At 35.2% G+C, this 27,423-nt stretch overlaps 1 protein-coding gene across 1 annotated transcript in view; it reads right to left on the reverse strand.

The window, feature by feature from the left end:
• PACRG (parkin coregulated) overlaps positions 1 to 27,423 on the reverse strand; it is a 266,657-nt gene that overhangs the window by 220,031 nt on the left and 19,203 nt on the right. Inside the window, exon 2 of the mRNA XM_070951443.1 lies at positions 16,932 to 17,066. Coding sequence (XP_070807544.1) covers positions 16,932 to 17,066 — 135 coding nt within the window. The remainder of the gene's footprint in view (positions 1 to 16,931; positions 17,067 to 27,423) is intronic.

Raw genomic sequence — 27,423 nt, forward strand, 5'->3', positions numbered from 1 at the left:
TCAACAACGAATCAAATAAGCAAAAGTGAAAGCTTAGTGTACACTACATATGTTAAGGCATACATTTTTTACAAGTATACAAAGGAAAGAGTAAATGTAGATAATTGCATGACTGAATTAAAATTATTAGCATAGACATGTGAATCTGGATCATAAGAGCTCTTTTATCAAGTACTGCCTTTTTTGTAGAATTAGGTTAGAAAACATATGATCAAGGTTAATAAGAGAGTCTATTTTAACTTTACAAAAAGCTATATGTATTGGCCAGTCAACAAATTAGCAATATCTACTGAAAGAAATAAGGACTGTTGAAAAACAAATTATGTTAAAACTTATTTAAATGGGTTGTAAATTAAACTACAAATGCCACAATCAAGACATGAAGCTAGGAAATCTTGTGGAAAAGGTGATATTTACCACTACATTTAGTTTTGTCCAGTATATGAAAAACAAATATGAAAAACTTAATTATTTCCTAAAAACAATTATGGCTGAGATAAAAAATTTGAAATATGTTTCTACACTGATGGAGGGAAGAGAAAGAAAAAGAATATCAAGAAGAAAAAAGACTAAATCCAGGCCTGAAATTTTCAGTAATTTTTTTAAATGTTGACAAAAAAGTGAACTGTTGCTTTACTATTACATCCAAGATGGAGAGAAATTTATCATATTACATTTTCAGACTGAATTGAGGGAAATAAAAATTACTTTAGCTTATGTCCCAAACAATACCAAAATAAAATTCTACTCAAGATATTTTTTATCATTTCTTGAAACTGTCAAGGGAGGCATTGTAATGTTTGGAGCCATGACTATTTTTCCTTTAACATGGAAAATCTGTTTTACCTAAAAGGATTTCTGTTTATTGGTCTGGTCTACTTGAAATGCTGACATCAACATATGTAGATCAAAGTCCAATAATTTTAAAATTAAACAGGGGAAGATTGAAGAGTGAAGATTTAACAAACATCAACTATTACAAGAGGATATCAAACTGAAATGCCAAAAGAAATTAAATCTTCCAAATGCATTTAACTTATTATCTTTCCTTCTCCATGATATGAAACATTTAGCAAAGCATTGATGACAGGATTGTCATCTCTCTCTCCCCCCCCCTCTCTCTCCCTCCCTCCCTTCCTCTCTCTAAATTTTTATAGCATTACTTAGAAAGAAAATAAATAATGTTTTATGAATTAATATATCTTATCCAAACTGCATTTGTATGAAAGAGGTACACGAAGATATCAGTATTCAATATCTTGAATGTTGTCAGGCAGACTACATCAGAAAATCAACATCACAGGAAGACTACACTATGCTTTACTAAGGTAAACTATACATATAATAACAATCTTGGAAGCGTGATTCTGCCTTATTTTTCCTCCTCCTTATATACCAGTGAATCAGGGGGGAACCTCATTCCTACCAAAATACTATTTTGCTTCTTAGGACTTAAAATAATATTTCTTTGCTTATATAAAAGTTCAAGGTCATCTCCTTTAGTCTCTTCAATTATAAACTATATAAACCAGAACAATAACTGAAAGCTTCTTATAGTTTGGAATAGTTTTAAGATTCTGAAAAGATGAACTATGGCTCTACCTTCTCTCCTTCATTTTTATTGGCATTAGAAAATTCAGCAAAAGCCCCAACATTTTAGGTATTAAATCAAGAATGTAATCTGAAATTGTGTACTGCGATGTGGTAGTCAGCCAAGAATCTTTAGAATCTGCGAGGAAACACATTTCAGTAGTACAGTTATAGTGTCAGGATATCAGATCAATAAGGACAAAATTCAAACTTTGACATGGAACTTGACTGAGGAAGAAAAGCAATGTTTAGGAATTTAATATCACCGATAAAAGATCAAATGCCTGGGAATTTCACTCTCTATATATATTTCACTCCATAAGCCACACTTTTTTCCCCCAAAAGTGGGTGGAAATGTCTGGGCGTCTTATGGAACAAATATTGCATCAGCGCAGCCTGGAACAGCTGATTGGCAGTATTCTGGAAGACCAATCTAACCATCAATCAGCTGCTTGGTGGCAAAGGCTCCAGCATTCCCCGGTGGAGGCAGCAGATACATAAGACAGCAATAGCGGTGTTTCTGGTCGGCTAGCCACCTGATCGGCGGGGCTATGGGAGGCAGGGATCCAGTCATTGCTCAGCTGACCGATGGTGGGTGCAACGGAGTGGAATATTTTTTTTCTTGTTTTTCTCCCCTAAACCTAGGTGCATTTTATGGTCAGGTATGTTTTATGGAGCGAAAAATATGGTACTTCAGGATTCAAAAGAATAAGGCAATATGGCTCCAAACTTTAAACTGCATTAGTTAAAGTAATTGTTTAACAATGATTACAGGCTAGATTGTATCACCTTATGTTTGTGTTACCTTCACTAAGGAGAAAGGATTCTCATGTAGGCTGTTCAAATATCTTTGGATTTATATAAACAGAAATAAACACCTTATAAAAGATTATGCAATAATGATCAATCATAAAGGTTGGGAATAGGAAAAATATCTGTCCAAACTTATCACTTCTTGCCTCATTCTTCATGACAGGTAGTCCTCAACTTACAACAGTTCATTTAGTGACCGTTCAAAGTTACAATGCTACTGAAAAAAGTGAGTTATGATCATTTTTCACAGTTATGTCCTTTGCATCTTCTCCATGGTCACATGATCAAAATTAGCAACTGATTCATATTTCTGATGGTTGCAGTGTCCTGGGATCATGTGATCCTCTTTTGCAAACTTCTAACAAGCAAAATCAATGAGAAAGTCAGATTTACTTAATAACTGGGCTACTAACTTATCAATTGCAGAGATTCACTTAACAACTGAGACATCATAAAATGGGGCAAAACTCAGTTAACAATGTCTCACTTAACAACAGAAATTTTGGGCTCAACTATGATGGTAAGTCATGGACTATCTGTATTTATTTTCATGAAGAGGTAAGTATAACGAAAGTTAACTCAATGGAAAGATAACAAATCATATAGACTGCAAGATTTGATTGATAAGGCAAAGTTAAAATCTTTTTAAACATTCTCTTCAAGCTGGTGATTGAAACCTGATGGGTTGAAAAATTTCAAATAAGCCATATAGCTTTAAAAGCACTATATAAACAAAGAGGAACACTTACAGGCTGGCTAATTTCATAAAAATGTATTTGAATAATTTGATTTTTTTCTAAATTTCTTGCAGGAATACTACTTTGACATATGGTTTAACTGGCTGAGTTGATTAACTTAGCTCTGGAGTTATCTCCATGACCCAGTATGTTGTCCAAACAGGGGCTGAATATTCTCTATACAGAAGATTTTTTTGGTGCTTAACATTTTTTTTTATATGCATGAATATGAGTTTATTTGATTTGGGAACAAGCTAGACGATGATCTCTCCCTCCCTCTCTTTTTCTCTCCCTGAAAGATAGGACCCTAAACAGGATTTAAAGGATCAGGGGATTTATTTTCATGATAATAGTGTGCCATCAAAAGAAACACAATATACCAAGAGCACAAATGAAAACATCAAATGACACATTGATTTTCCTGATAGTCACATTGTCAATTTGTTTTGGTCTGTTGCCTGCCAAGCTGCTTTCTCTGTAACTGTTTACTTTAGTTTTGTTTTTTAAAGTGGGAGGGGGGAATAAGAGGAGAGAAGAATTACCACCAAATAGGACCAAGATTGAATCCTTCATTACACTTCTAACTGGGACAACTGATTCACCTCAAGAGAAAAACAAACATAATGTTCCATAGCGGCACTGAAGAGAAATTTTAACTCCTAGAAAGAAAAAAAACTGAAATTTTTTTCAGGCTGATGATTCTGTGTAGCCTTTAAAGACAAAAGTGAAGCAAACTCAGGTATTTCTGGATGGCAACCTTTCCACCTGGGAGAGAAAAGGCTTTCGGATCTGAAGCACGCTGTGATAACAAGATGTCTCCCCAGTGCCGCTGCTTACCTGCTATGCACACTCTGCTCTTGGAGAAAAGGTAACTGTTTCATCTGAATAAGGAGGGGCATTTGCTTTCCTTCTGGCTGCCAATCTACCACGTCTTTAAGCTTACAACACTGTGTGTTTCCCCTTAGGTCCATAATAATATGAATTGTCTTTATCCAAGTGCCTAACAAATCATTGTCACAGAGCAGCATACGACCTTTCTTTTCAATCTATGCAGTTTTCAGGAGTTATAAATCAGTTGACTTTCAAGCTTGATGAGATGGCATATGCCCTGGTTTGAAGAACAGATGGAGGCTTAGGGGGAAATTGTTTCTGCAGGCTTGCTACAAGAAGCAGAGCTCCATAAAAGCAAACCGTTCACACTAATTTCTCCCATAAATTATACTAGAAGAAAGCACCAGCCCATTCAGCAGAAAAAAAAAATCATTTAGTTTTCAGAGGTCATCTTCAAATTTAAATCAAAGTTATTTCTAGAACTTAAGGAGGTTTTCGGTCTAGAGCTTCAAGAAGTAACAGTTGCATGAAACAAAACATTGCTTTTAATTTGTTAAAAGAAAAGGAATGTTAGAATTATTTAACAATATATGCTGTCTAGAATTCTAGGAAAACTATATAATGTTACCACATGACTATTTTTTCCCAGACATGTCCTTGTTTAATTGCAATCTTTGGGCAGAAAGGAAACACATCCTGTTTGGGATTTGAGTTGTGACATTGGCACACATGGCACTCTGGAGAAATGATTCAGTGTTTCCCAGCTTTGGGAAAGTGACCTTTTCATTGATGTGTGAGAGCATTTAAGAAATCCTAACTTTAGAGATTGGTTTGATTTCTTACTAACTCTAGTCTCAGTGGAACAGACACTCTTAATTTTGAGTTTAGGCACTTTAGGCACATTTAGCTATATCTCATTATTGGGGTCTAATTTTGGATTTACAATTGAGAAAATAACATTTAGCGATAGTCATCAGAATTTGGAACTTGTTTTATCACTATTGCATCCAATACAGCCAAATTAATTGTAAATTCGGGTTAAGCTAAAGACTGGAATACCCATATCCACAATGAAAACTAGATGGATGATAAGAATATCTGGTATGCAGATGACAAAGACATGTCCTATTGATTTACAATTTCATGCAGACATAGAAAAAAAAACAAGAAAGTTTGAAAATGACTTCATCAGAGAAATGATGCAATTCATAAAAGCAGGCAATAAATCAAGGGATGTTGTTACAGAAGCTTGTAGTTTTGCATGTAATATTATTAAGATCACAATGGCTTTAAATGAATGGATTGCACATCTTTATTGCTAAAGGAGACATTCTCTGATTTTGAATTAGTCCAAATGTTTTCAAGTATTTCAACCGAGAAAGAAGTATCCTTTAACTCTCTATTTACATATTTTGCTGATGCTGTTCTGAAAGTATTTGAAGCATAAATCAACCACTTACTAAACTGTTTTACAAATGGAAACAATCAGAGTTTATTTACACTAAATTATTCAGAATTTTTATTGGAAGAATGGTAGTTTGCAATTAAAAGGTTGAAAATACTCACAATGCAACTATTAATTCAGTTCCTCAATGCAGAAAGTTTGAAATGAAAGGACTGTTTGTAAAATGCAAAGTGTGTATTGGTGATAATTCCATATAAGGTTCAAAAGGCTGGCTTGAATGAAGAAGAAAAGAATATGCATGCAAAATTAAAGTTTATCAATATTTTCATATTTCATATGATCTCTAACCTTGAAACTGTTCTTTCTGTTACACTGCAAACTATCCACTATAATCAAGACTTTTTTAAAAAAACATTCCTTTAGTGAGTTTCATTCATTAATGAGAGGGCATCAATCAGAGGTTGAACAATTTTAAATGGAAAACAACTTCTTGGAAATTGTGAAAAACTTGAATTCACATTATTCTTTCTGAATGTAAGATTCAAAACTTCCTCCCTGAAAGTTAAGCAACTCCCACAGAAAAGGCATAGAAGGACTTGTGATGAAAGAATCAGTCATCGGGGTAGGAGGCACAGGAGGAGGAGGAGGAGGAGGAGGAGGAGGAGGAGGAGGAGGAGGAGGAGCTGCTGAAGCCAGAGGTGGAGATGATCTAGCATCTGGAAGAGACTGGAAGAGCCTCTGGGGTTCAGAAGGTGAAATCTCCTGGGAAATCCCAACGATATCTGGGGAGAGTTCTCTCACCGAGCGAGGAGAGCGTGCCAGAGACCGAGGTTGGGAAACAGGCCGCTCGGGAATCAAAGCCTGGGCCTGAGCCTTTTGGAAGGCTTTTTCTATGGCTTTATGCCGCCTTTGCTCCTCTCTAGAAGCCCCAGGAGCAGATGTTTGAGTATTATTTCGCTTCGAGCGGGACTTCTTGCTTGGAGGCGGAATGGAAGCCGAGGATCCCTCAAGGGGATCGCTAAGATGGCGCCGGCGGGAATCTGAGGAGGAGGAATGCCCCTGATTGCTTCGAATGGCGTCCGCCATTTTGGAAGCGCTTAGACGCAGCCGAGGCTTGACTTGAAACGAGAAAAAGACGCAAAGAAATGGAGCTTTCCCCCAGGCACTAGCTCACCAGTCAATTAGGTGCCGATTAAGCCACAGACGAGCCTCGGCTTGCTGCTCTGTAGAGCTCAATAGCCTCCGATTGAGGAATAAATAGTCCGACGAGGCACTCAACAGTCGCTAGCCGTCCGGCTGAAAATGCGACTACAAGGACTGGCGCGCCGCCCCAACCGTCAGTAATTAGCTGCTAGGCAAAGGCCGTTTAAACGCAGCAGAAGAAATTCAGCGAAAAATAGCTCCCCGCGAAGCCTACCGCTAGAGAATACTTGCGGATCCGACGAAGACACAAGGCGTTTTTCTATTTTTTCAACCAAATTCCGTTTGCTGAGAGGGAAAAACTGTTCTTTAGATGAGGACATGTCCTGTCAGGCGAAGACCGAGACGAAGAACTGGGGCAGCCTTAAAGGGGCGGTGCCTTAACTTTGGAAGGACTCGGTCATTGGCTAGACTGGGCGAATTCCCCATTCTGACTGACGTTTTTCCCTCTAGGCAGCTGGCAGCTAAGTGCTACTTAACAGCATTTTAGTCCGCTGCGCCACCAAGGCTCTTAACTAGCTGGAAAAGTCAATGTGATCCTTGGAGAACTTCTTTTGTTTCAAGTGGAATGTCTTGAATAGGTATTACAGCAAATTATGTCAAATATTTTATAGCTAAGGGGGCTCACCAAATACTTTTCAGAACTTCATAATCATTGAAGGAAACTAAGAGCTATTAAGCAGTGCATAGTCCCTAGCCTCATCTCACAACTGAGATTAAGGCAGGATCCATGAGACAATTGGGAGAAGATAGCATTGACTTTCATTCAGTCATGTCAACATTGTGGCTTGTATATTTAAGCATGTGCGGCAGGTCATATCAGGTTATGTGATAGGTGCCTTTGACTGTTTAATCAAAGTTAGATCATACATGGAAGAGACTTTTGATTCTGTAAACTATTATACTTTGTAAGTGATAAAGAGACATTCACAATTTCTTGGTAGGAGAGAAGCAAAAATAATAAGCATAAACAACTCTTTCCTTTTCTTTTTGAAAGTTGAAATATGATACATAGTGGCTTATCAATCATGCCTTTCAGAAAAGGAGTAAGACATATTAAATGAACTGCAGATAAGAAAACAATTTCAGCTAATCCAGTTTACACCAGCATTTACTCTATCATAGTATTCTTTTATATCCTTTCCAACTATCTTTTGTTCCATTCACATCTACAGTTTCACATAGTACCTTTTGTTCTTTACTGAAATTTAGTAAGTCTAATTAATCAACATAGAAAAAGTAATAACTGAAATCTTAGAGGTTCTGTATTCCCCAAATCAGATAAACTACCGTTCTTCTTTGGAGGTCTGTTTTGTTTTTTAACCCCTTGTAACAGCTGGAATTCAAATTCTAGCAAAGTCTGTTATTAAAGGAAAAAGAGATTTAGGGCATTTTCAAAGTAACATCCTTTATACTGTAGGAGAAACAAATTATCCAGCTGCTAAATCAATATACATGTTGGTATTTTAATAAATGTGATATTTTACCTAAGGAAGTAGAACAGCCATTTCATTAAAATTCTGAATCATAAATATGAAAACAATATGAAGAAAAAAACCGTAATGTTGTAAACAGCTGAAACTATTTAAAAAGAAAATTCTATGATCTTTGAGCAGAAGAAATAATAATAATACTTTGAAGAGTGAATAGTTTTGAAAATCTGCTATGATCATTATTGCCCATCATAGATAGAGGTAAGCAAATGCAAATGCAAAAAGAACTTGCTTTTCTGTGGTTATTACAGTAATGCTTCAGTTTTGATAAAAATATTTCTATTTGGATGGATAATTCTACCTTTATTTCATAGATTATAATACTACTAAATTAGGAAATAAATTCTCACATGAAAATGAAATAGTGCCTGGTTTCTGTGTATATTCTCTACTGTTCCTTCCTGTCATGGAAACATTCCTCGCTGATCTGTAAGCCATTTGACACTTTATTTTGCAATGTTTGGTATCTCGTTTAGTTGCTCAGAAAGAAAATGCAGAGATATTTGCTTAACGGCATTTTCATTTATTGTTCATACTGTATTTGCAAGATAATTTTAAGTCTTAAAATTAGACTTTATTATAAGAGCAACACACTGTTTATCATCTGATTAAAATATTCTCAATACAATATTGCTCTTCTAACTGTAAAATAAAGGTTTTCAGAAATAATATTAAAAAATATTTTATTTAGTTGGCCAGGAAATCCATGGACAAGAGGATATAATAATTTCCATTCCACATTACAAATTATTTCCACACCCTCTTAGCATTACCAGAACTGCAATGTATTATATTCTCTGTCTCTGTCTTATATATACACACGTCCCCCACACTCTATGTTGTTTTTGTATATATTATTTCTTTACCACCCCTGGTATGTGATATTAAGTTTGTTTCAGATGGTCTGTGGATTGTTCAATTGTTTGCCTTCTATTAAAATATGAGATCAAGGAACTGGATTTTTCTTTTTATATTAGAGACAGCCAAATAGTGGCAATAAAAAGAACATTACTATTATAGAAAGGTGTAAATCTATAAGAACATATCTTAAATCAAGGTGGCTGAGCTCCAGACTTCCTTTAACTCCAGAATAACAGAGTTGGAAGGGACTTTGGAGGCCTTCTACTCCAACCCCTGCTCAGGCAGAAAACCCTATACCATTTCAGACAAATGGTTGTCCAATCTCTTCTTAAAAACTTCCAGTTGTCCAATCTCTCCCCTTTCCTTCAAAAGTGTATTAGGGCAGCAAATAAACTGAACTTCTTCTAGGCATGACACCATTTTAACTGAAGTACAATATGTTGTGAAGATCCTTTCTGCAAAAGTGTCTGTTTAAAAAAAAAAACCAGGTTTTACGATGTTTGAAGCACATTCCAACAAATATGTATTCACAGTAACGTGGCAATCAGAATGGCATGCAAACCCTCCAGACATCATTTCATCTTAACATAGCAGTTGTTCTGCCTAATCATATTACGCTTGTGTTTTGATTCCCTATAGCTTAGGTCACAAGAAGGATGATTCAGTAACTATTTTTACTGAGATAAACCTGTTGAAAGTGCATGGCATAAAAATAACAGCACAAGTTCTGGAAGCTGCATATGGGACCACATGATAGCATTGATCTATGGGCTTTAGAAGGACATTGCAAATTGCAAGATTGTGCAAGTCATTCAGATCTGGGATTCTTAAGCTTTCATATTCTGGATGTTGCCAACCATCTGTCCTCTACAAAGATGAAACAATACCCCTCCCTCACACTTTTTCCAAACATAAGTTATATACTCTGCTATTACATATATCTGTTATAGAAGGTTTAAGGACACAGAAGCAGGTAGTAATGTTGTTGACAATAATTCTTGCTGTTGTAATTGCAAAATGAATGTATTAACTGGAGCTGAAACAGCATTTGCCACTGTGAAAGCAGGTTTTGGCTAAAAGAAAATCAATAAAGATGTTTAAAGTGTGTGTGTGTGTGTGTGTGTGTGTGTGAGAGAGAGAGAGAGAGAGAGAGAGAGAGTGGAGAGAGAGAGAGAGAGAGAGAGAAAGAGAGAGAGATGTGGGGAGGGAGAGAGAGAAAGAGGCTGAGGGAGAATAAAAAAACTTTAGGAAACAAAGAGCTGAAATGTTTGGTTCCCTCCAGCACATTCAAATGGAGACTAGTTGCTCTAACTTCCTTATTTCTTTTCCCTTCTCCCAAAAATGCTTTTGCAATTTGGTGGCCAATGAACAGGCAGGATTTAGTGTGTGTTGCTTTGTGCTAGATTAGGATTTCATACTTTTTACTGAAAAAAAGACTCAGACTCCCAAGTCAATTTTGTTTACTTTATTTTATAGACCTTAACCCAACCTTTCATTCCATTTATAGGGAAATCCTTTGACACCAACCTAAATCTACAGTTGATAGCTTCTCTCATATATGCCTTTTGTATGAACATCAGACTGAGAGTGAGGTGCAATATAGCACTATATTTCATCTCTCAAATATAGTGCTGACTACCAATGGAATTAATCAAGGTGCATCCTCTCTTCATTATTATTCCATTATTATCTCAGTGCAATTGTGTGGATTTAAATGAAGAACATTATGCTTTGAAATTTGCAAACAATGCCTATGTATACAAATTTACAGTATGCAGATAGTATGATAATGCTATCAAGGAGAGCTACCCCACTTTTCCAAGGATCTGTTACTGTAATTAATGAGAAAACTAATCTCATACAGTTAGCAAGGAGTTATTAAAAAAGCTGACCTGGATGGGAAGCCCATGGAAAAGGTAGCTTGATTCATATTTGGAATGTATGAGCTGTCATGGCAGAGTGGTTAAAACGTAGTATTGCTGGCTAACTCACTGCTCATTCCAGGAGTTTGATTCTGACTGGCTCAAGATTGACTCAGCCTTCCATCCTTCTGAGGCCAGTAAAATGAGGACCCAGATTGTTGAGGGCAATATGCTGACTCTGTAAACCGCTTAGAGAGGGCTGTAAAGCACTACGAAGCGGTATATAAGTCTAAGTGCTATTGCTATTGCTATGATGGATACCAGGAACATTTTTTCCATTATTGTGTGTATGTACCTTCAGTTGTATATTGACTGAGCAATTTTATGAACTGATTGAATAAAGTCAACTGCCTGTCCTGTTCAGAGGATCTCTACAGCATTTCTTTCTTTCTTTTCTCTAGAGACACATAGCATATTTCAGCTGCTTTACAACCATTTAAAATCAAACTGTTGGCTCCACTCCTGTACGGGGCTCAATTAAATCTAAGTATCATTAATGCTAAACCAGAAAGAGTGTAAACTAAGGAAAGCTTATGAAAGCCGTTTAAGATGTGTTTTTGATGTAGCTCTGTGATAGGATGCAGAGTTGCTAAAAATAAATAAGAAATAAGACAATGGCTAAGTTTTTTTCAATACTGGCTAAACATTCAACCTCTTATCTTGCTAGGCAAACTATGTTTCTCCAGAAACAACAAATTGGAGGCAGACTTCAGAAATTGGCAGAATTTGTCCAAGTTTCACTGTTGCTGAAACTTGGACAAAACCAAATTGTGATATATTACTTACTTAAAGAATCCTTAATACAGAACTGCAAACTGAATATAGCAAAATGCCAGCTGAAATAAAACTCGAGGCAAATTAAAGTCTATTTCAACTAGCTGTATAAATGGATCAGCATATAGTTAATATATTCTGTAGAGCCTTTAACATTACTGCGCTTTGACATCTTGCAATCAGTGCATTGGAGGGCAAGTTTTAAGAAAACCCTTTATGCAGAAAATATTTGCCCTCTGTGTCTGGGAGCAGTCAATCATTGACCCTTGTTTTACTCTTTTGTGGTTTCTATAGAGATCCTCATAATGAGTTGCTAATACCCCTCATTAGTCCCACACAAACAGATACATTTTATGTGAAATTCCTTTGGGCAGGCAAAAGCAATTATTTAAACTTTCACCAAGTTTGCATGTGTAGCTCTTAGAACTAATGTCCGAATATTTTATGACTGTTGTCTCATTTTATTATTTTGTACAATTGTCATATGCTTGGTGAAGTGCAATAAAGCTCTTCATTCATTCATTCATTCATTCATTCATTCATTCATTCATTCATTCATTCGATCATTCATTATCCTTCTATTATGGGAAAGATAGTCATATCCCATTTAGCCCACATTACATATTATCAATGGCATATGTACTACAAGATGAGAAATATAAGTTATTATTTTATTGAATTAAAAATGAGAAAGATGGTATAATGATCATTTGTACATTTTCTAGTAAACTCAAAGTATAGTTTGATAGCTGCACATTTTATAGTTCTAGTTAATTGGGGGAAAGTTGGTTATTGTGATGTTGTGCCTTTGCTTATGGCATTTGATTCTGTACAACCTTCTGTACAATCATCACTGAAAAATGATATGGTTCTCTCAATGATGTTTTTAAATAGTTATGTTACATAAATATATGAATAGCAGTTTTGTCATCAAAGTAGTAACAAATTATGTACATGAGTAGAAAGCATTTCTGCATATAGGAGAGGTTAACTTCTCTCTCTACTGGCAGATTCTTGTAATCAAGGCTAATTAGGAAATCTTGCCTTTCAGTCCTGATAGCAGAAGGATTGTGCAAAAGACTACCAGAAAAGAGTCTGGAAAAGCCTTCTGCATTTCTAGCTTGAATTTCCAGACAAATGGTAGGATGTCAATGTAGTAGTATAATAGCTAGACAAGGGATGTTATCCATCATTTTGTCACAGACCCACATAGCTGTTTTAGCCAATGACTCCATCTTCCATCTCCTTGCAAGTATTCCTATTCATCCTCTCTTGAATATAATTAGTAAAGGGAGGTTCATTGCCTCCCTGTGAAATTGGTTCTGTCATCAAACTGTTCTAACTATTGGGAAGTTACTCCTAACATTGAATCAACATCTTCCTTCATGTACCTTAAAACTATTCTTCTATTTTCAGCTGTTTGGGATACAGGAAAATCCAGGAAAAACAATTGCTGCCATATGTGCAATAGTTCTTGAAGAATGTTATATCTCCCTTTGGTTTCTTCTTCTCTAACATTCTTAGTTTCCTCATTCTCTCTTTTTGTCAGTTTCGTGTGTTGTTGGTGTTCAGAAATATTTTTTATTTACAGTTCAGGGTAGGTTACTTATCCACCTCTTCTAGGAATCATAACCACAAGGGGGGGGAGAGCTTTAAAAATATTGTCACAAGCTAGCACAGTTCCTCCATTATGCTGCATTATATGAAAGTAGCAGTATTTTTGAGGTCTTTAAAAGCAATGATTTTATGAAATGGCAGGAACTATATGTCATGGTGATTAAATTGTTTTCTGTACTTGGGGGGAAATGTCCAAAATCAAAATAAAAGTACATGTCCATCATGCATTTGTATGCAATTTCTTCAACATGAAAGACAATTTAAGCAAATACTTTGTATTTATCCAGTGTATTTATCATTGTGAAAAGGAGACCTTACTTCTTCATTGCTTGCATTTTTAACTTCAGCTACTGTTTAGGTTGCTGTTCCACCCTTGTATTTCCAAGATCTCCTCTATAGATATTTGCTCCAAAGAGGTGTCACTTCCTTTATCTGGGTCTGCCTCTCCTTGAAATTCAATGTTCTTGTTTCTCACTATGGAGGTACATTTTCCATGGGATATCACCATATTTTTCCCCATGTGAATGCACTCCATTGTAAAACCAAATCTGCAAACTGATTGATGCTGTAGAAATATCCTAATACACAGCCTTTTCTCATATATGGAATCATATTGACCCAAACCCAACTCTGCCTAAATAAAAAGCCTCTGTGGCCGTACTGCTATAGTAATTCATTATGACAGTCTAGTTACAAGTAAGTAGGTATTAGACAAGTATGTAAATCACTCTACTTATTTGATGTTCCCCTTTCTTCTATGAAGCCTAAGGGAGCATGAGTCCCCCACCCCTCTACATTTTATTCACCAAGGTTAGAAAGTCAATTTGAAAGAGAAAATGACAATTTGATGGCTGAAAACCAAGAATTCCAATTTGATTCTCCTGTAACATCCCAACCAATCATTTGCTCATGGTTTTGAATACATAGCAGAAAAACTAAATGTTCAGACAATAATTAAGAGGTTACAAAGAACCCTAAATAGCAATACTTTCCTCTACTTAGGAAAATAGCTGAATCATGTTGTGTGTGTCTAAAAGATAATATTGGAACAACCTGCTACTGCTGTTTATCTGTCTCTTGGCTTTTAGTTGTTTCTGCCTGTTTCCTGTGGAATCCCGCCCATCAATTTGGTCCTTGATCTCTTTGTCCAATCATCAATTCTTTTTTAAGGGAGACTAGAATACCACAATCACTTTCCCCCCTTTTAAAAAAAGGGATAGACCACTGATCCACTGGTCAACCCAGAAAGTACAAAGCTTTGAAACTGAACCCCCTTGCCTGACTTAATGTGTGTAACCAAAAGGACCCGAATTTTGTATTTCAATAGACTTCCAGCCAAGTATTGATTCCTCACTTCATCTCCTTAGACAGCTTCCAGTTTCCACATCAATCCTTACAGTTAAATCCCTTTAACTGCAGTTCTTCAAAACTTTCAACAATTGCACTCAGCTACACGATAATCTAGATGACCATTCAATGGCTGTCAAGTGATTTAGAAGATCAACAACAAGAATCCTCAAACTCTTTGCTGCCAGCTAGGGATCATTAATTTGAACAATCATCTGGTGGATCCATAGTTTCCAAGATTTGTTTAAAAGTTCATCCTTCCTGTATACAATATGAAAGTAAAAGAAAAAAAATCATGCAAAAAATGCAAGACTTTTGTGCATGTCAGTTAAAGGAGCCTTTTCATAAGCTGAAAGATATTGGACAAGGCTGGAATTTCAGCTCAAAAAACTACCAATCATGGCTCTTTGCACATTTATATTAGCTCAATGCAGACCTCTTCCAGTTGCACAGGATGCCACATTGTACAACTAGCAAGATATCCTGTGCTATACAAATTCCTGCTAGCTTTGGGATAGGATGAAAGAATAGCAAAGCAACAGTGGGATGTGGCTTTTGATTGGTGCCTATGCTGTTATAAGACATCAGCTAACCTAAAGATCAAAAAATGGCTGGAATTACAGGAGCTTTTTAACATTTATGTTCTCTTGATACCATGCTGTTTTTGGAATTTGGTAAAAAATCTTCTATTGTATACAGTAAATCCAAGCAGCAAAATAGGGACTGAAAATAATAAATGAAATAATGAATGAAAATAATAAAATACTTATTACACTTCTGGGTATTTCCCGCCTGTTCTCTTCTAAATCTTTACCACTAAAATTCCCAAGTTAGTAATATTCAATCATGCCACCTTTTAAAAAATAGATATAATTAAACTTAAATCTGTTCAAGTTAGTCTATAAGTCATTTTGTAATTGATGGACTTTGGCCCATCCGTTCTGCTTTGTGATTTCTTTCCTATGTCTATTAATTCAAATGAAATGTATTATTGCCTTAAGCATATATTGAGAAAAATCAAAACAACACAGTATCACAAATTCCATATAAAGTTAATACAAAGATTCTTATATAAATAACATAAAGTTTACATTTATCTATACATATCAGTAATAATATTCTATAAGATTCTAAGATTAGAAAATGTTATGCCAAAAGTCATTGGCCAGTATACCTGAGTGAAATAGATCCCTTAAATTTCGATGCAATCTTTCTTAGTACATTACAGTGCCAAATTGTTTAATAATATAAATTATAGACCATTATTATGATCATGTCCAAGAACATTCATTTTTATTTTAATTACCTAAATTATGGTAACTTAAATCATTGTTTTTCAACATGAACTACTCAAATGTTCTAAGAATGGCTTATCTGTTTCTTTTTATTTTCCTTTTTTTATTTTCTTCTTCTTTTTTTTTTACTATTCCCAATATATGATGTATCTTCAGGCTATCTTTGTCTGGTTTGAAGAGAAATCTTATTCCAGACAATAAATAATATGCAGAAAGAGAGAAATTCATTCTTTGATAACAAAAATAATTAAATAGAAAGAGCGGGTTAAAGATCAGCATTCATTTTTCAAATTAAATTTAAAAGCCTGCTCTAGTTACCTCAAAGATTGGCAAGTTTTACAAATAACATCACTGAGCCTTTTGGAGAGAAACACGGCTGCATTTGAATGAAGTCATTAGGCAATACATTTATTTTGAAGCCAATTAACCTTTTGTCAGAGATGTCAGAGCCATAATGGTTTTAGCAGTGGAGGTCAGCCTCTAACAGGGGCATGTATGACAGCGATTACGCTGTCTGACATATGCTGCAGCCTGGGAGTGAAGCCCTGGAATGAGAATCTGCCTTCGTTAGTATTCTGCTCTGCATTTCAAAGGAGCAGGCAATCTTGACCTATCCATTTAGGTAATTAAAGCTTCCATTTGAAACTGTCCTGCAGGAAGGTGAAATTGGGGTGGGGGAGTGGTGGGGGAGAGGAGAGAGATAAATGGCTGCTGCTGCTCACTGTATCCAGCCACTTCCATCATTTGATGGACTGCCTGGAAAAGGCTGGGTTGCCAGGTCCTCATAAAAATAGAGATGAATTGAGCAGGAGACAGTTCTCTAAGGCAAAGCAATTCTGTCAACTTCCTTTTTGCAGCATATAATTTAATTGTTCACCAAGGTAGATGGCTGACTCAGGAGGCCGGTCTCTTGGCTTGTTTTCCCCACTGTCTTCTATTTGCTAAGAAATTACTTCACTTTATTTACTTATAAGCCAACAGTTTGGGCAATGACATTTGTCACTTCAATAAGTGCAGCTGCCTGTCACAGCTGTGCCCTGACCTACCTTCCAGGCTATTTTGTTTCCTCTTGTATCGTGCTCAAGGGCAATTGGGAAGTCACCTCGTTCGTAAAACTTGCGAAATGCTGTGGGCTTTGTTGGTCTTTCTTTAAACGCTCCTGCGGCTGGAGGACCCTTCACCTAAAATGTTTAAAGAAAAACCTTTATGCAAAAATTGGCGCATGTCAGGAAATACATTTGTGTTCAGACCAGTGATTTAATTGAGACTATGACATCAGAGTGCTTCATATTTGAGTTTAAAGCACTGTTATTGGCGTTCACCGTGGAATATTTATCACATTTAATACCTGTGGAAATTGTCATGGCCCATGTACAGTAGCTAGGCAAGATAAAAGAAGCAAGAGATGCACAGATTTAAATATATGGCTGGAATAAATCAAAATCATAGAAATGATGATGCAATTTCCCAAATTTATTTATAATGCTGGCTGGGGAATCCTGGGTGTTGAAGTCCCTACATCTTAAAGTTGCCATGTTTGAAAATCACTCATTTATAGTGAGTTAACATAACCCAGACTCTTTGAACGATTTGCTTCTTTCTGGGTTTCTCTTCACTGAATTTAGTGGCTATTTATAAGTTTTCAACTAACTGATTATGTCTATATTCTTTTCCATACCTTCCTAAGCTTTTCCACAATCGCGCACAGGAACATTATGTTAAGGAAGTGATTTTAAATTTAGACAGTTTAAGATTTGTGGATATTTAATGCTTTATAGCAAAATGGAGCCTTATTGTCAGTATGGTTTTCCTCTGTTGTAAAGGTAATTTACTTAAAATATGTATTATTTAACAGAGAGAAGATCTTTTTATAAATGGCTGATATAATTATATTCAAGTTTGTTAAATATACCCTGTTTCCCCAAAAATAAGACATCCCCCGATAATAAGCCCAATCGGGCTTTTGAGCGCATGTGTTAAAATAAGCCTCCCCTCGAAAATAAGCCCTCCCCGAAAATATTTAAACACAGATCTGGAAATCAGATAAGATGGCAAGAGGAGCCCCATCTTGCTCCATGCGCCCCAAAATAATAAGACCTCCCTGAAAATAAGGCCAAGCACTTATTTCAGAGTTCAAAAAATATAAGACAGGGTCTTATTTTGGGGGTTACGCGGGTAGGATGAAAATTATTTGCTTTCAACTCAACCATATTCAATTTTGTCTCACTCTCTTAACTATAGCCAAATTGAATTATGTGCAGTGTGTTACAATACAATGGAGGTATTAGTAGAAATTTTCTTGTTTGAAGAATTCACACAAATAAGGAATGCTAAAAAAATCTGTCCCTCAACCAAGAACCCACTGGTATCTAATAATAAGAAAATAAGGTCCACACAATTATAATAAAAACAATGTAAGACATTTGTTTAGTATAATATACTATTAGTTTGCTTATAAGGGGATGTTAATTTATAATAGCAAAAGACACAGCTGGAGGACAAGAACAAACATTCTAAGGTATAGTTTATTTTTGAATGACGTAACTATGGCTTTAACATTAAGGTTTCCTTAAGGAGAAAAAAAAGAGAAGGGATTAGGAAAATCTGGTTTTCAGGAGTTATTTTGCATCTAAAAATTCTATGGAATTATAGTGATTTAGGAACGCAGCATGGATCAATTCATTTTGTGACAGGAATCAAAAATAAAGAATAAGACTGGAAATTTTTCATGCTGTCACCCAATTTCATAGGTTTTTCTGTAATTTATTGCTTGTGTATATGGAAGAGCAGTATAAGGTTACACATTAGGATTACATCTATTGAAGAATTGCTTCAATATTTTGGTTTTGGTTTAGAATCCATTGGAAAAAACAATATTTGTGATTGATATTGGTCTTCTTCAGCTTAGTAGTCTCCAAATATAACCAAATCCAACAGGTATCAAGTTGGGGAAAGATGAGTTTAACCTCTTGTCTTACTTGAATTAATTATTGCTGAATACAGTGAAGTTTGCTTCTACATGGACAATTATATTATTGTATTATAATACTAAAACAAACTGCAGTTATAGTTCAAAATTACATTGATAATGACACCAGAAAACAGCTAAAAACTATACCAGTGCCAGAGTTTGACTTTCCTTCCTTTAATGGAATAATTTCCTCTTTATTTCATTTAATCTATTTAATACATGACAAAGTCTGGAGACAACTTAAATCTGTTTTATCACAATTATTGTTAATAAAGTTTGGTCATTTCCCATAACCCTCTTGAAAGTAATTATAGCTAAAACTACAAATTTCTATGTATTCATTTCAGAGCAAATCTCACAGAATATATCAGTACTTACCATAAAATAAACATGCCTGGAAAGTGAAAGCTTCTCCACAAAAATCAAGTTGGTCATTAGTTGTTTCATTAGGTAGGAAGCCCAGGCCTATGCATGTTAATGCAGTAATAATCCCATCAACATATTCTTGCATAAGGATATAAGCATGTACACAATGATTAAGTTAACTGGACTTCAGACGAAAGCTGCAAAAATATATGATTAACTCAATGTAGCTGGGGCTTGTGATTTTTAAATACTGGTCTCCCAAGCCATATGACAAATTGTATTTAAAATGCAAAAAAGGCTTTTAGAATAATTTTGCATGATAGTATAGCAGTTTGTTATACAAAGCAAAAATAATATGTATCTACTCTTGGTGTCTAAAAAATTGTTTGGGATTATGGCTGACACTTCCAAGCATGTTGTGAAGCATAAGCAGAACAGTTTATAGTTAAGCTGCTCACTTTGCAGAAAGTCACAGCTAAGAAAGAGGAGCATGACTTGATTCTTTTATGAATCATCACAATGGGAAAATATAAATTATAATGCTATTCCATTTAATGCAAATTAGATCTATTGGAAATTAGTGTCTCTTCCAGAATCTCTGAAAATCTCACACAAATGACAGAAGTGAAATGAATGCAAAGAACAAGCAGAAACTCATTTAATTCTTATTTCTACTGTACAATTAAATCTAATGGGTTGATTTTCAAGTGTTACCTCAAATAAGCACGAGCCGCTTTGTACGGATGATTAAGCTAGCTTTAGAAACAGAAGAGAAGGGGAAGAACTGGTATGAGACATAGAAGACCTATGCAGGGGCAACAAAGAGTTTCAGAGGAATGTTCTGTGATGCAAGAGTTTCATCAAATTTGAAAGATTTAGAGTTGAACTGCTCTTACCTAGCTACCATAGACCTTCCACGACCATTAAAATTTGCTTTAACATACTGATTGAATAGTAGACCAAGTCAATCTGCTATGTTTTCTTTTAGACACAAATTTATTACCTAGTAAATTTCTTATCTAAGACTAACAGAAGAGATAGGTGTCTGTGTAGCAATATCATCTACACTTGTAGATAATATCCCTATAGGTAGGTTAACCAAAGGGAGTAATTCCTAATATTTTAAAAACATTACAGCAAAAGAGGGAGGTACTTTCATGAGCACTTCTGACAGAAAAAAATAGTAAACCCTGACTGACTTTTTCAGAATACTGAAATACTGATTAATATTGGTTAAAAGGTAGAAAATAAAGCCAATATTGAAATAACGAAGGTAAAACACCTCTCTTGCTGCAGGGAGAGGGACCGGGCTGAGCACTCTGACTTTCTCCAGCAGCTTCAGTGCATTTTCATATTGAGTGAGTGCCCTCCCTGCTCAGATTAAATCCACATTGACACAGCCTCCATTCCATCATCAGTGAAGCAATGGTAGGTCTCCAATCCTGTTATGAGTATATCAGCAGCAGATGGCTACTGATAGCAAAATATTTTGTGTGCTCAACATTTTGATGAGAGCGCATGGATAATTATAGATTTCTTATCAAATATTACTCTACCTAGCATTTATTTTCAGTGTAACTTTATTTCTATCTTTTCCCCTTGAATATTTCAAATAGTTTATGTCACCAGGAAAATGCTTAGCAGAGTGCTCGCAACAAAGGGAGCAATCAATCACATTTCAAAACTTAATACTGCCTATTGTTTCATAGCATTCTTTAAGCTCTGAAAAGGCTGTTCAGTCTGATTGTCTGATGTGTAAGTACTGAGCTTCTATCAAAGAACCGCCTGAGGCCAAATTTAACAAACCGTTCAGACTATTCATATTTGTAGAAGTTTCTATTCATGAATCAACATTTCATTTGCTTTTGCTGGCTTTACTATTATAGTCAATTATTTTCTTTTTCTCCATCTGGAATCCTTTAATTGTGTAACAGTTAACTGTCTTTTCAAGATCAATCTCCTTTGATTAATTACACGTAGAATGGAACAGCATGAAAGATTAATGTGAAGTTCATACAAAAATCAAACAAAAAGTGATGTATCTTTAGAAAGCATAATTTTATTAGTCATATTTTTTTCAAAAAAAAGTTATTTAGTAAAACTGCATTAAACCTAAACCATGAATCTAATCATTATTCACTCTGTACAATTGATTTATCCTAAAATTAATTTGCGCTGGACTGCAGGAATGTTATGATGCAAAGCATGCAAAACAAAACAAGCAAAACATTCATGTTATAAAAGGGGAAAAAAATAAGGGTTGCTTCCCACTGACTTGATTAACACTAGATTTGTATCTGTCAACTCAAAATAAACCCAATGAATATAAAATTTCATGTATATGGTTGCTGGATTATAGCCTGAGATAACCTGTTTTCTCTGATCCAGTTAAAATGAAATATAATTGGTCATGTGCAATTGTGATAATCCCAGAAATGGATAAATACTTACAATTCTAAGTAATTAAACAGCAGACAAGTCATTCTATACCAAAAAAAAGTTACAGAAAATGAACTGTATGAAATTTTACTGGGTACTTTCCTTAATAATAATGGAACTACACTGATATATCTTACAAGTAATATTGTTGATACTGTTAATATTACATGGCTCTGAATGAAAAATGATACCATTTAATGACTGCCAAAAGAAACAGTACTCTTCTTGCTTATGAAACAAAACCAGGCACAGGTTTTAGCTGATTTAAACTTGTAAAACATGCACTCACACAAGACTGTGTTGGATAGAACTAATCTTAGCCCAAGCAGCTCTTTGAAGAAAGAGTATAGCATTTGGGGCAACGACAAGGACACATCAGGAGTAGGGACTGATTCAAAGGCAACCTTTTCTATATTAGAAAGAATATAATAGATGAGGGCATAATATTTATATGTAGAATAAAGTAATACAGTACAATATACTTCAGAAGAGATGCTATAAAACTCATAAAAACATGTATGAAGTACTCCTCTGAAACTCACTGATGCATACACAAATCATTTTCAAATATTGTGTGGCTACTGCAGGAAGACATATGTAGATCATAAACAGATTAAGGAATGATAGAACCCCTTCATGTAAACATTATTGCTAAAATAAGCCATTTTCGTTGTCTGTTTTTCTTTTGGGATTAAGATTAAGGAACACAACCTATTTCTTCACTGTTTTCTCCCTTTTCTCTTTTTACTCCCTCTTCTTAGACTTGTTCTCATTTCTAAATTTAATTCTTTTTCCTGCCTGCCGCAATGTACGATTTATTAGGCTATCACAATGTCCATATTAGATCAGTAATGTCATTGAAGATTCTGAAGGGTACCACTCCATTGAGAATTGCAAATTAAAGTTTCTAGGACAAATTATTTTACAGTCACAGAAATGTTTACATATTTCAAAGCAAGGGAAACATTTACATGAAATGAAAACATTACTATGAATATAAATGGAGCAAAACCATTTTCAGTATAAACTTTAAATCTAAAAGTTACAGTATTTTTCAGATACTGCAGCGGTGAGTGGGGAAAATATTTTATTCAGTTTATAATAATATTTATAAAATCTCTGGTAAAAAAAGTTTAAAAATACTTTCTAGGCATACGCTTAAAGCAGTTTAAGGGAATCTAGCCATACCAAGACATTCTGTTGTTTAAGTGAAAGCAATTAATTCCCTTGCCACTCTTAGCAAAGATGCTACTACTGATTTAGGCTGTTCAACAGAAAATTCTATCACTGGTTATACCCCATCCCAGTCTAGCATTAAAAATATTTATTTTAAAAAAATATCTCTTTCATAATTTTTAAAATCACTTTCCTTGGCAGGCTTCTTCTTCTGCCTGTTTAAGATATGGTAGGATTAACTGTAATGGAATTGGAAATACAGTTATGCAAGAAGCCGGTTGCATATAAAAATCTGGAACATCCAAATAATATTACCAATATTAGAAAAACCACTGGTCACTGGGGTAGGATTTCCCACTTGGTTTTCAGCACAGCATCCATTTCTCCACTGTTTGCCCTAACCAGTTTCTAATCATCTTTTGCCTAAATGATTAGTTAAAAAATTATCCCCTCTCCCCCACATATATCTTTTATTTCACAGGAAACTGTTTCTTTGACCATTGGAATGCCAGCTGTTTAAAGAATCTGGGCCTCCCCTTCCCCTCTCCCTGGGAGATAGGCCAGAAGAGCCAGTCAGTATAAATTGTGATAGTTTGGCCAAGCATTTTATGGATAGAATTGTTCACATCTTTTCCAGTTGGAAGAATAGGAGATTCTTAACATGTGTTAATTTCCTCTATAAACTTCAACTATATAAAAGAGAAAGTGTTTGTTTCTAGTGTAGTTCTAGAGAGTGAAACAGCTTCTATTGTTAAACAAAGCCTTGAGATTTTGTCCCTGTCAGATGATTGCAGTTCACATCTTTCACTCAATGAACATTTAATGTGAGCACCTAATATTCTTTTTAACTGCTCAATCTTAAAAATATGACATTGACACATCATAAAATTCTTCACAGAATTCAAGCTTCAACACAATGAAGGATTTTTTCCCCCTTAGAAATGCAGTCATATGTCTTTTCAGTCACTCTTCTACTACCTGTGAAGTGTAAGCTTTATAAGAGCTATGCACCCTTCAGAAATGATTTGGATGAAGCACTTTGGATCTTATGCAAATGAAGCTTCTTTTTGCTGTCAATTAAAACAAGCCCACTTGTTTCAAGCCTTCATCTGCTGCTTTAAAAAAATCAACTCATTAAAGTTAGTGCAACTTTTGAAGTGCTATAGCAGACAGATAACTGCAAAAAATTAACAGGCAAAGCTATACTGATATAAATGAAAAAAAATCTTATGAAATTACAACATGAACAAAGTAATGATCAAGACCAAAGTATTTAATGTGCCTTTCTGTAATTAAAAAAAATATTTGGATTGCTACATTTGTTAATATAGTACTACACAAATGATAACTGAATAGTAAATAAATTAGATATTTATAAATTCTGCACAGGGATCTGCAGGATGTTAGGGAAAATGATATACTTGTGAGTCCTTGTGATTTAGAATCCTAGCCCAGGCTGAAGGGGAAGGAGTAGAGATATAAATCATACTTGAGGATGTTTCAGAATCGGTTTCCTTGTGTTGATATATTTATTGTTGGGATTCTAAGGTTTTCTGAAGCTACTAAAAACCACTGTTAGAATCAAATAAGCCGTTGACATCTGGAAATAATATGACTCAAACAGGCCTTCAACTTTTATGTTAAAACACCATTGTGTGACTTGTAGGCCTCATACTGAGTGATTTAGCCACAAAGTCCTTCTCTTTTAATCTAATAAACTTTAATACATCTTTCCCTTTTACACAACATTCTGACTAGTCAGCTCTTGAGCCCCATAAGTACATATTTAAATATTACATGTTCAATCCCCAAGGGGTTAAATCTATTTTACTGACTTCTTTATCCTAATAATAAAATAATTAGGTGTGGGAGTTATTTCTTGCATAGAAAGAGAAAAATTGAATATTGGCCAAACAAAAGACAGATTTAAAACCAGGTCTTCCTCCCTGAAAGAGAGAGCTTCCAGCTCATTGCATACAGTAGTGTGGCTATGGGAAAAGATGCACAAAAATCAATTGAATATTGATTTCACTATATAAAGCACTTGCTTTTGATACACAGCATTCCTTGAATTCGCTCATCATGCCTTCTTTGCTTTCCTGTAATAAAATTCCTTATCAGAAATTCCTGGATTGTGGTATGCCAGTTTAATTAATTCCAGTTTAGCTTGCTGAGAAGACATCCAACAAGCTCATTAAATGATTCTTCTTTCTCATCCCTAGGATACTTGGATATAATTTGTGTCTCTTTTTTTTGACATGAACATGCAACCCAAGCTGGGAGTCTCTCCTATTTATATACAGAAATGCATTTCTTCCAGATCTTGCAAATGGAAGTTATCCTGTGGGATAAGCATCTAATATCAAAGGTTCTGCCCTGCATTTCTTTATCAAACAACTTTCTAGGATCCTTGAAAAGGTTGATCCATAATGATAGTTATAATTCCCTTTTTTTGCCTTTTCTCTTACTTTTGTAAAATTGCATGGAAAGATTTAACCATGAACCATGAGCAAAGTTTTCTAAAACATAACTATGGGTTATTCAACTGAGGTAATACTGAATAGGGAGGTGGGGGAGAGAAACTCCATACTCCATTAGAGCTTTATGAGGAACTGAATTTTCCTTCACTTGCATTTTGAGCATTTTTACAGTGGCTCCAACAAATCCATTACTTTGGAAGAATTTGGGAATATATTATTTGAGGGTCGAACCAATAGCTCCTTCATAAAAGCTGGATAATTTTTGTCATGTTATATTAACAGAGCTCAGGGGCATTATTTCATTAGTACATCATTTGCTGGCCTCAGTTAAAGTGTACAGGATGCCAGAGAATGTGATTTGTGTCACCTGTATTGTTAACAAAAGTTACAGTAATTTTCCCCACTGCTAAGACAACAAAACACATGAGTGTTAATTAATTTTTGTTGCTGTTGATTTTCAGAATCATCTTCTGCTAGATTTATTCCTTGTCTCTCTTCCCCTTGTATTATTTCATTGGGTTTGATGGCTTTTGGAATGCTCCTCTATATTCTTTCCTCTGCTTGAAACTTTTACTTCTGGGTCTAAATACTAATGACTGGAGAGATGAGACTGTTATTATGAGTAAGTGTTGGCTCTTACATTCTAATTTCCCCATGACTTTTTCCCCCTCAATAGAAGGCTTGCATCTAATGAAAACTTTCCAACAGTTTGAGGTCTGGAACCCATGTGCTTTAGTCTCTGACCTACTGTAGTTTTCCAAGTATAAGAGGCACCTTTTTCCCACCTAAAAGGGGGTGAAAATTTAGGTGCTTCTTATGCACCGAATGTAGCCCCGCCCACCCACTGGCCCCCACCCTTTGGCCTCTGCCTCACAGCAGTCACCTCCTTGCAAGGAAACAGCAAGAAAAAACAGCTCCTTTCAGCTTCAGCACAGCCTAATTAGCACAAGTTGATTGGATCAGCCTCCCAACTCTCAGCTGATTTGCTCTCAGCTGTTTTGTGCAGGTCTCTGCTGCTTGCTCCAAGGAAGTAAATTGCTGGAGCATATTTTTTTCTTCCTTGTGCTAATCAAGCTATGCTGAAAACGAAAATGAAAGTAAAGTAGGCTGTTTGCTGTTTGCTGCAATGAGGCAAAATTGCTCAGAGGCAGAGGGAGATTTCTTTTTCTTCTTTTCCTCACCAAAAAAGGTAGGTGCATCTTATATTCCGGTGCATCTTATACTCCGAAAAATACGGTATTTATCACCTATATCATCATGTTTATAATTTTTGCTAGAGTATATTCTGAAGTGATAAAATGAATAAAAGCATGCACGGCTTCATTCGCTTTCCATACTTTGAGTGAAATCCCATTAACTCATAAACTACATTTTCTTCATAATAAATTGTACTTCAAATTTTTCCAGAAGATCATACTCTTAAAAAATCTTCCTAACTTCAACCTGAATAAAAAGTCCTAATGCAATTGAAAATAATATTTCTTAAGGTTAAATCGTATTGCTCTTAGCACTATTAATTCATGATTCTGTGATAGCAAATACTAGAAAACAAAAGCTTCAAAGTAAATTGATCTGCTTAAAAAACGTTTGCTATTCTGAGGCCATAACGGCCTCTTTATTAAAAAAAAGATAGCACCATAGGATCATAGCTTTATTATTATGAATAAAGAAAGATAGTTCTTTTTTAGGTAAGAAACAAAACTGGGATGGATTGAGTTGCAGGAAGAGAACTTAGTGATATAGTAGAAAAGACCCTATCTGAATCAGGATGCAATTTCAGAAAGGTAAAAAGTTTCCTAATCACTGATAAAATCAGTGTACGGCTTACGTAAAATAAACTGTTTTTTATAAACCTGTTATGAACCAACTTGAAACCAACTGTTATGAACCAACATGAACAGGTTGCCACAAAGTTCATAGACTAAAATAAGAAATTAATAATTTGGACAAACGAGTTACAGAAGACTAATCTTGTTAAGCACTCATTGTCATACTAGTAAATATTTATGGAAATGTTGAATTGTTTTACTTCTTTGCAATCCTATACATAAATGAAAGCACTGTGAACAGTTGTGACCACTGAAGCTATTTTTAATGTAAAGATCA

This window comes from Pituophis catenifer, unplaced genomic scaffold, assembly GCF_029215685.1.
Source record: "Pituophis catenifer annectens isolate HBS135680 unplaced genomic scaffold, rPitCat1.0.hap2 SCAF_1, whole genome shotgun sequence".
NCBI classification, from domain to species: Eukaryota; Metazoa; Chordata; class Lepidosauria; order Squamata; family Colubridae; genus Pituophis; species Pituophis catenifer.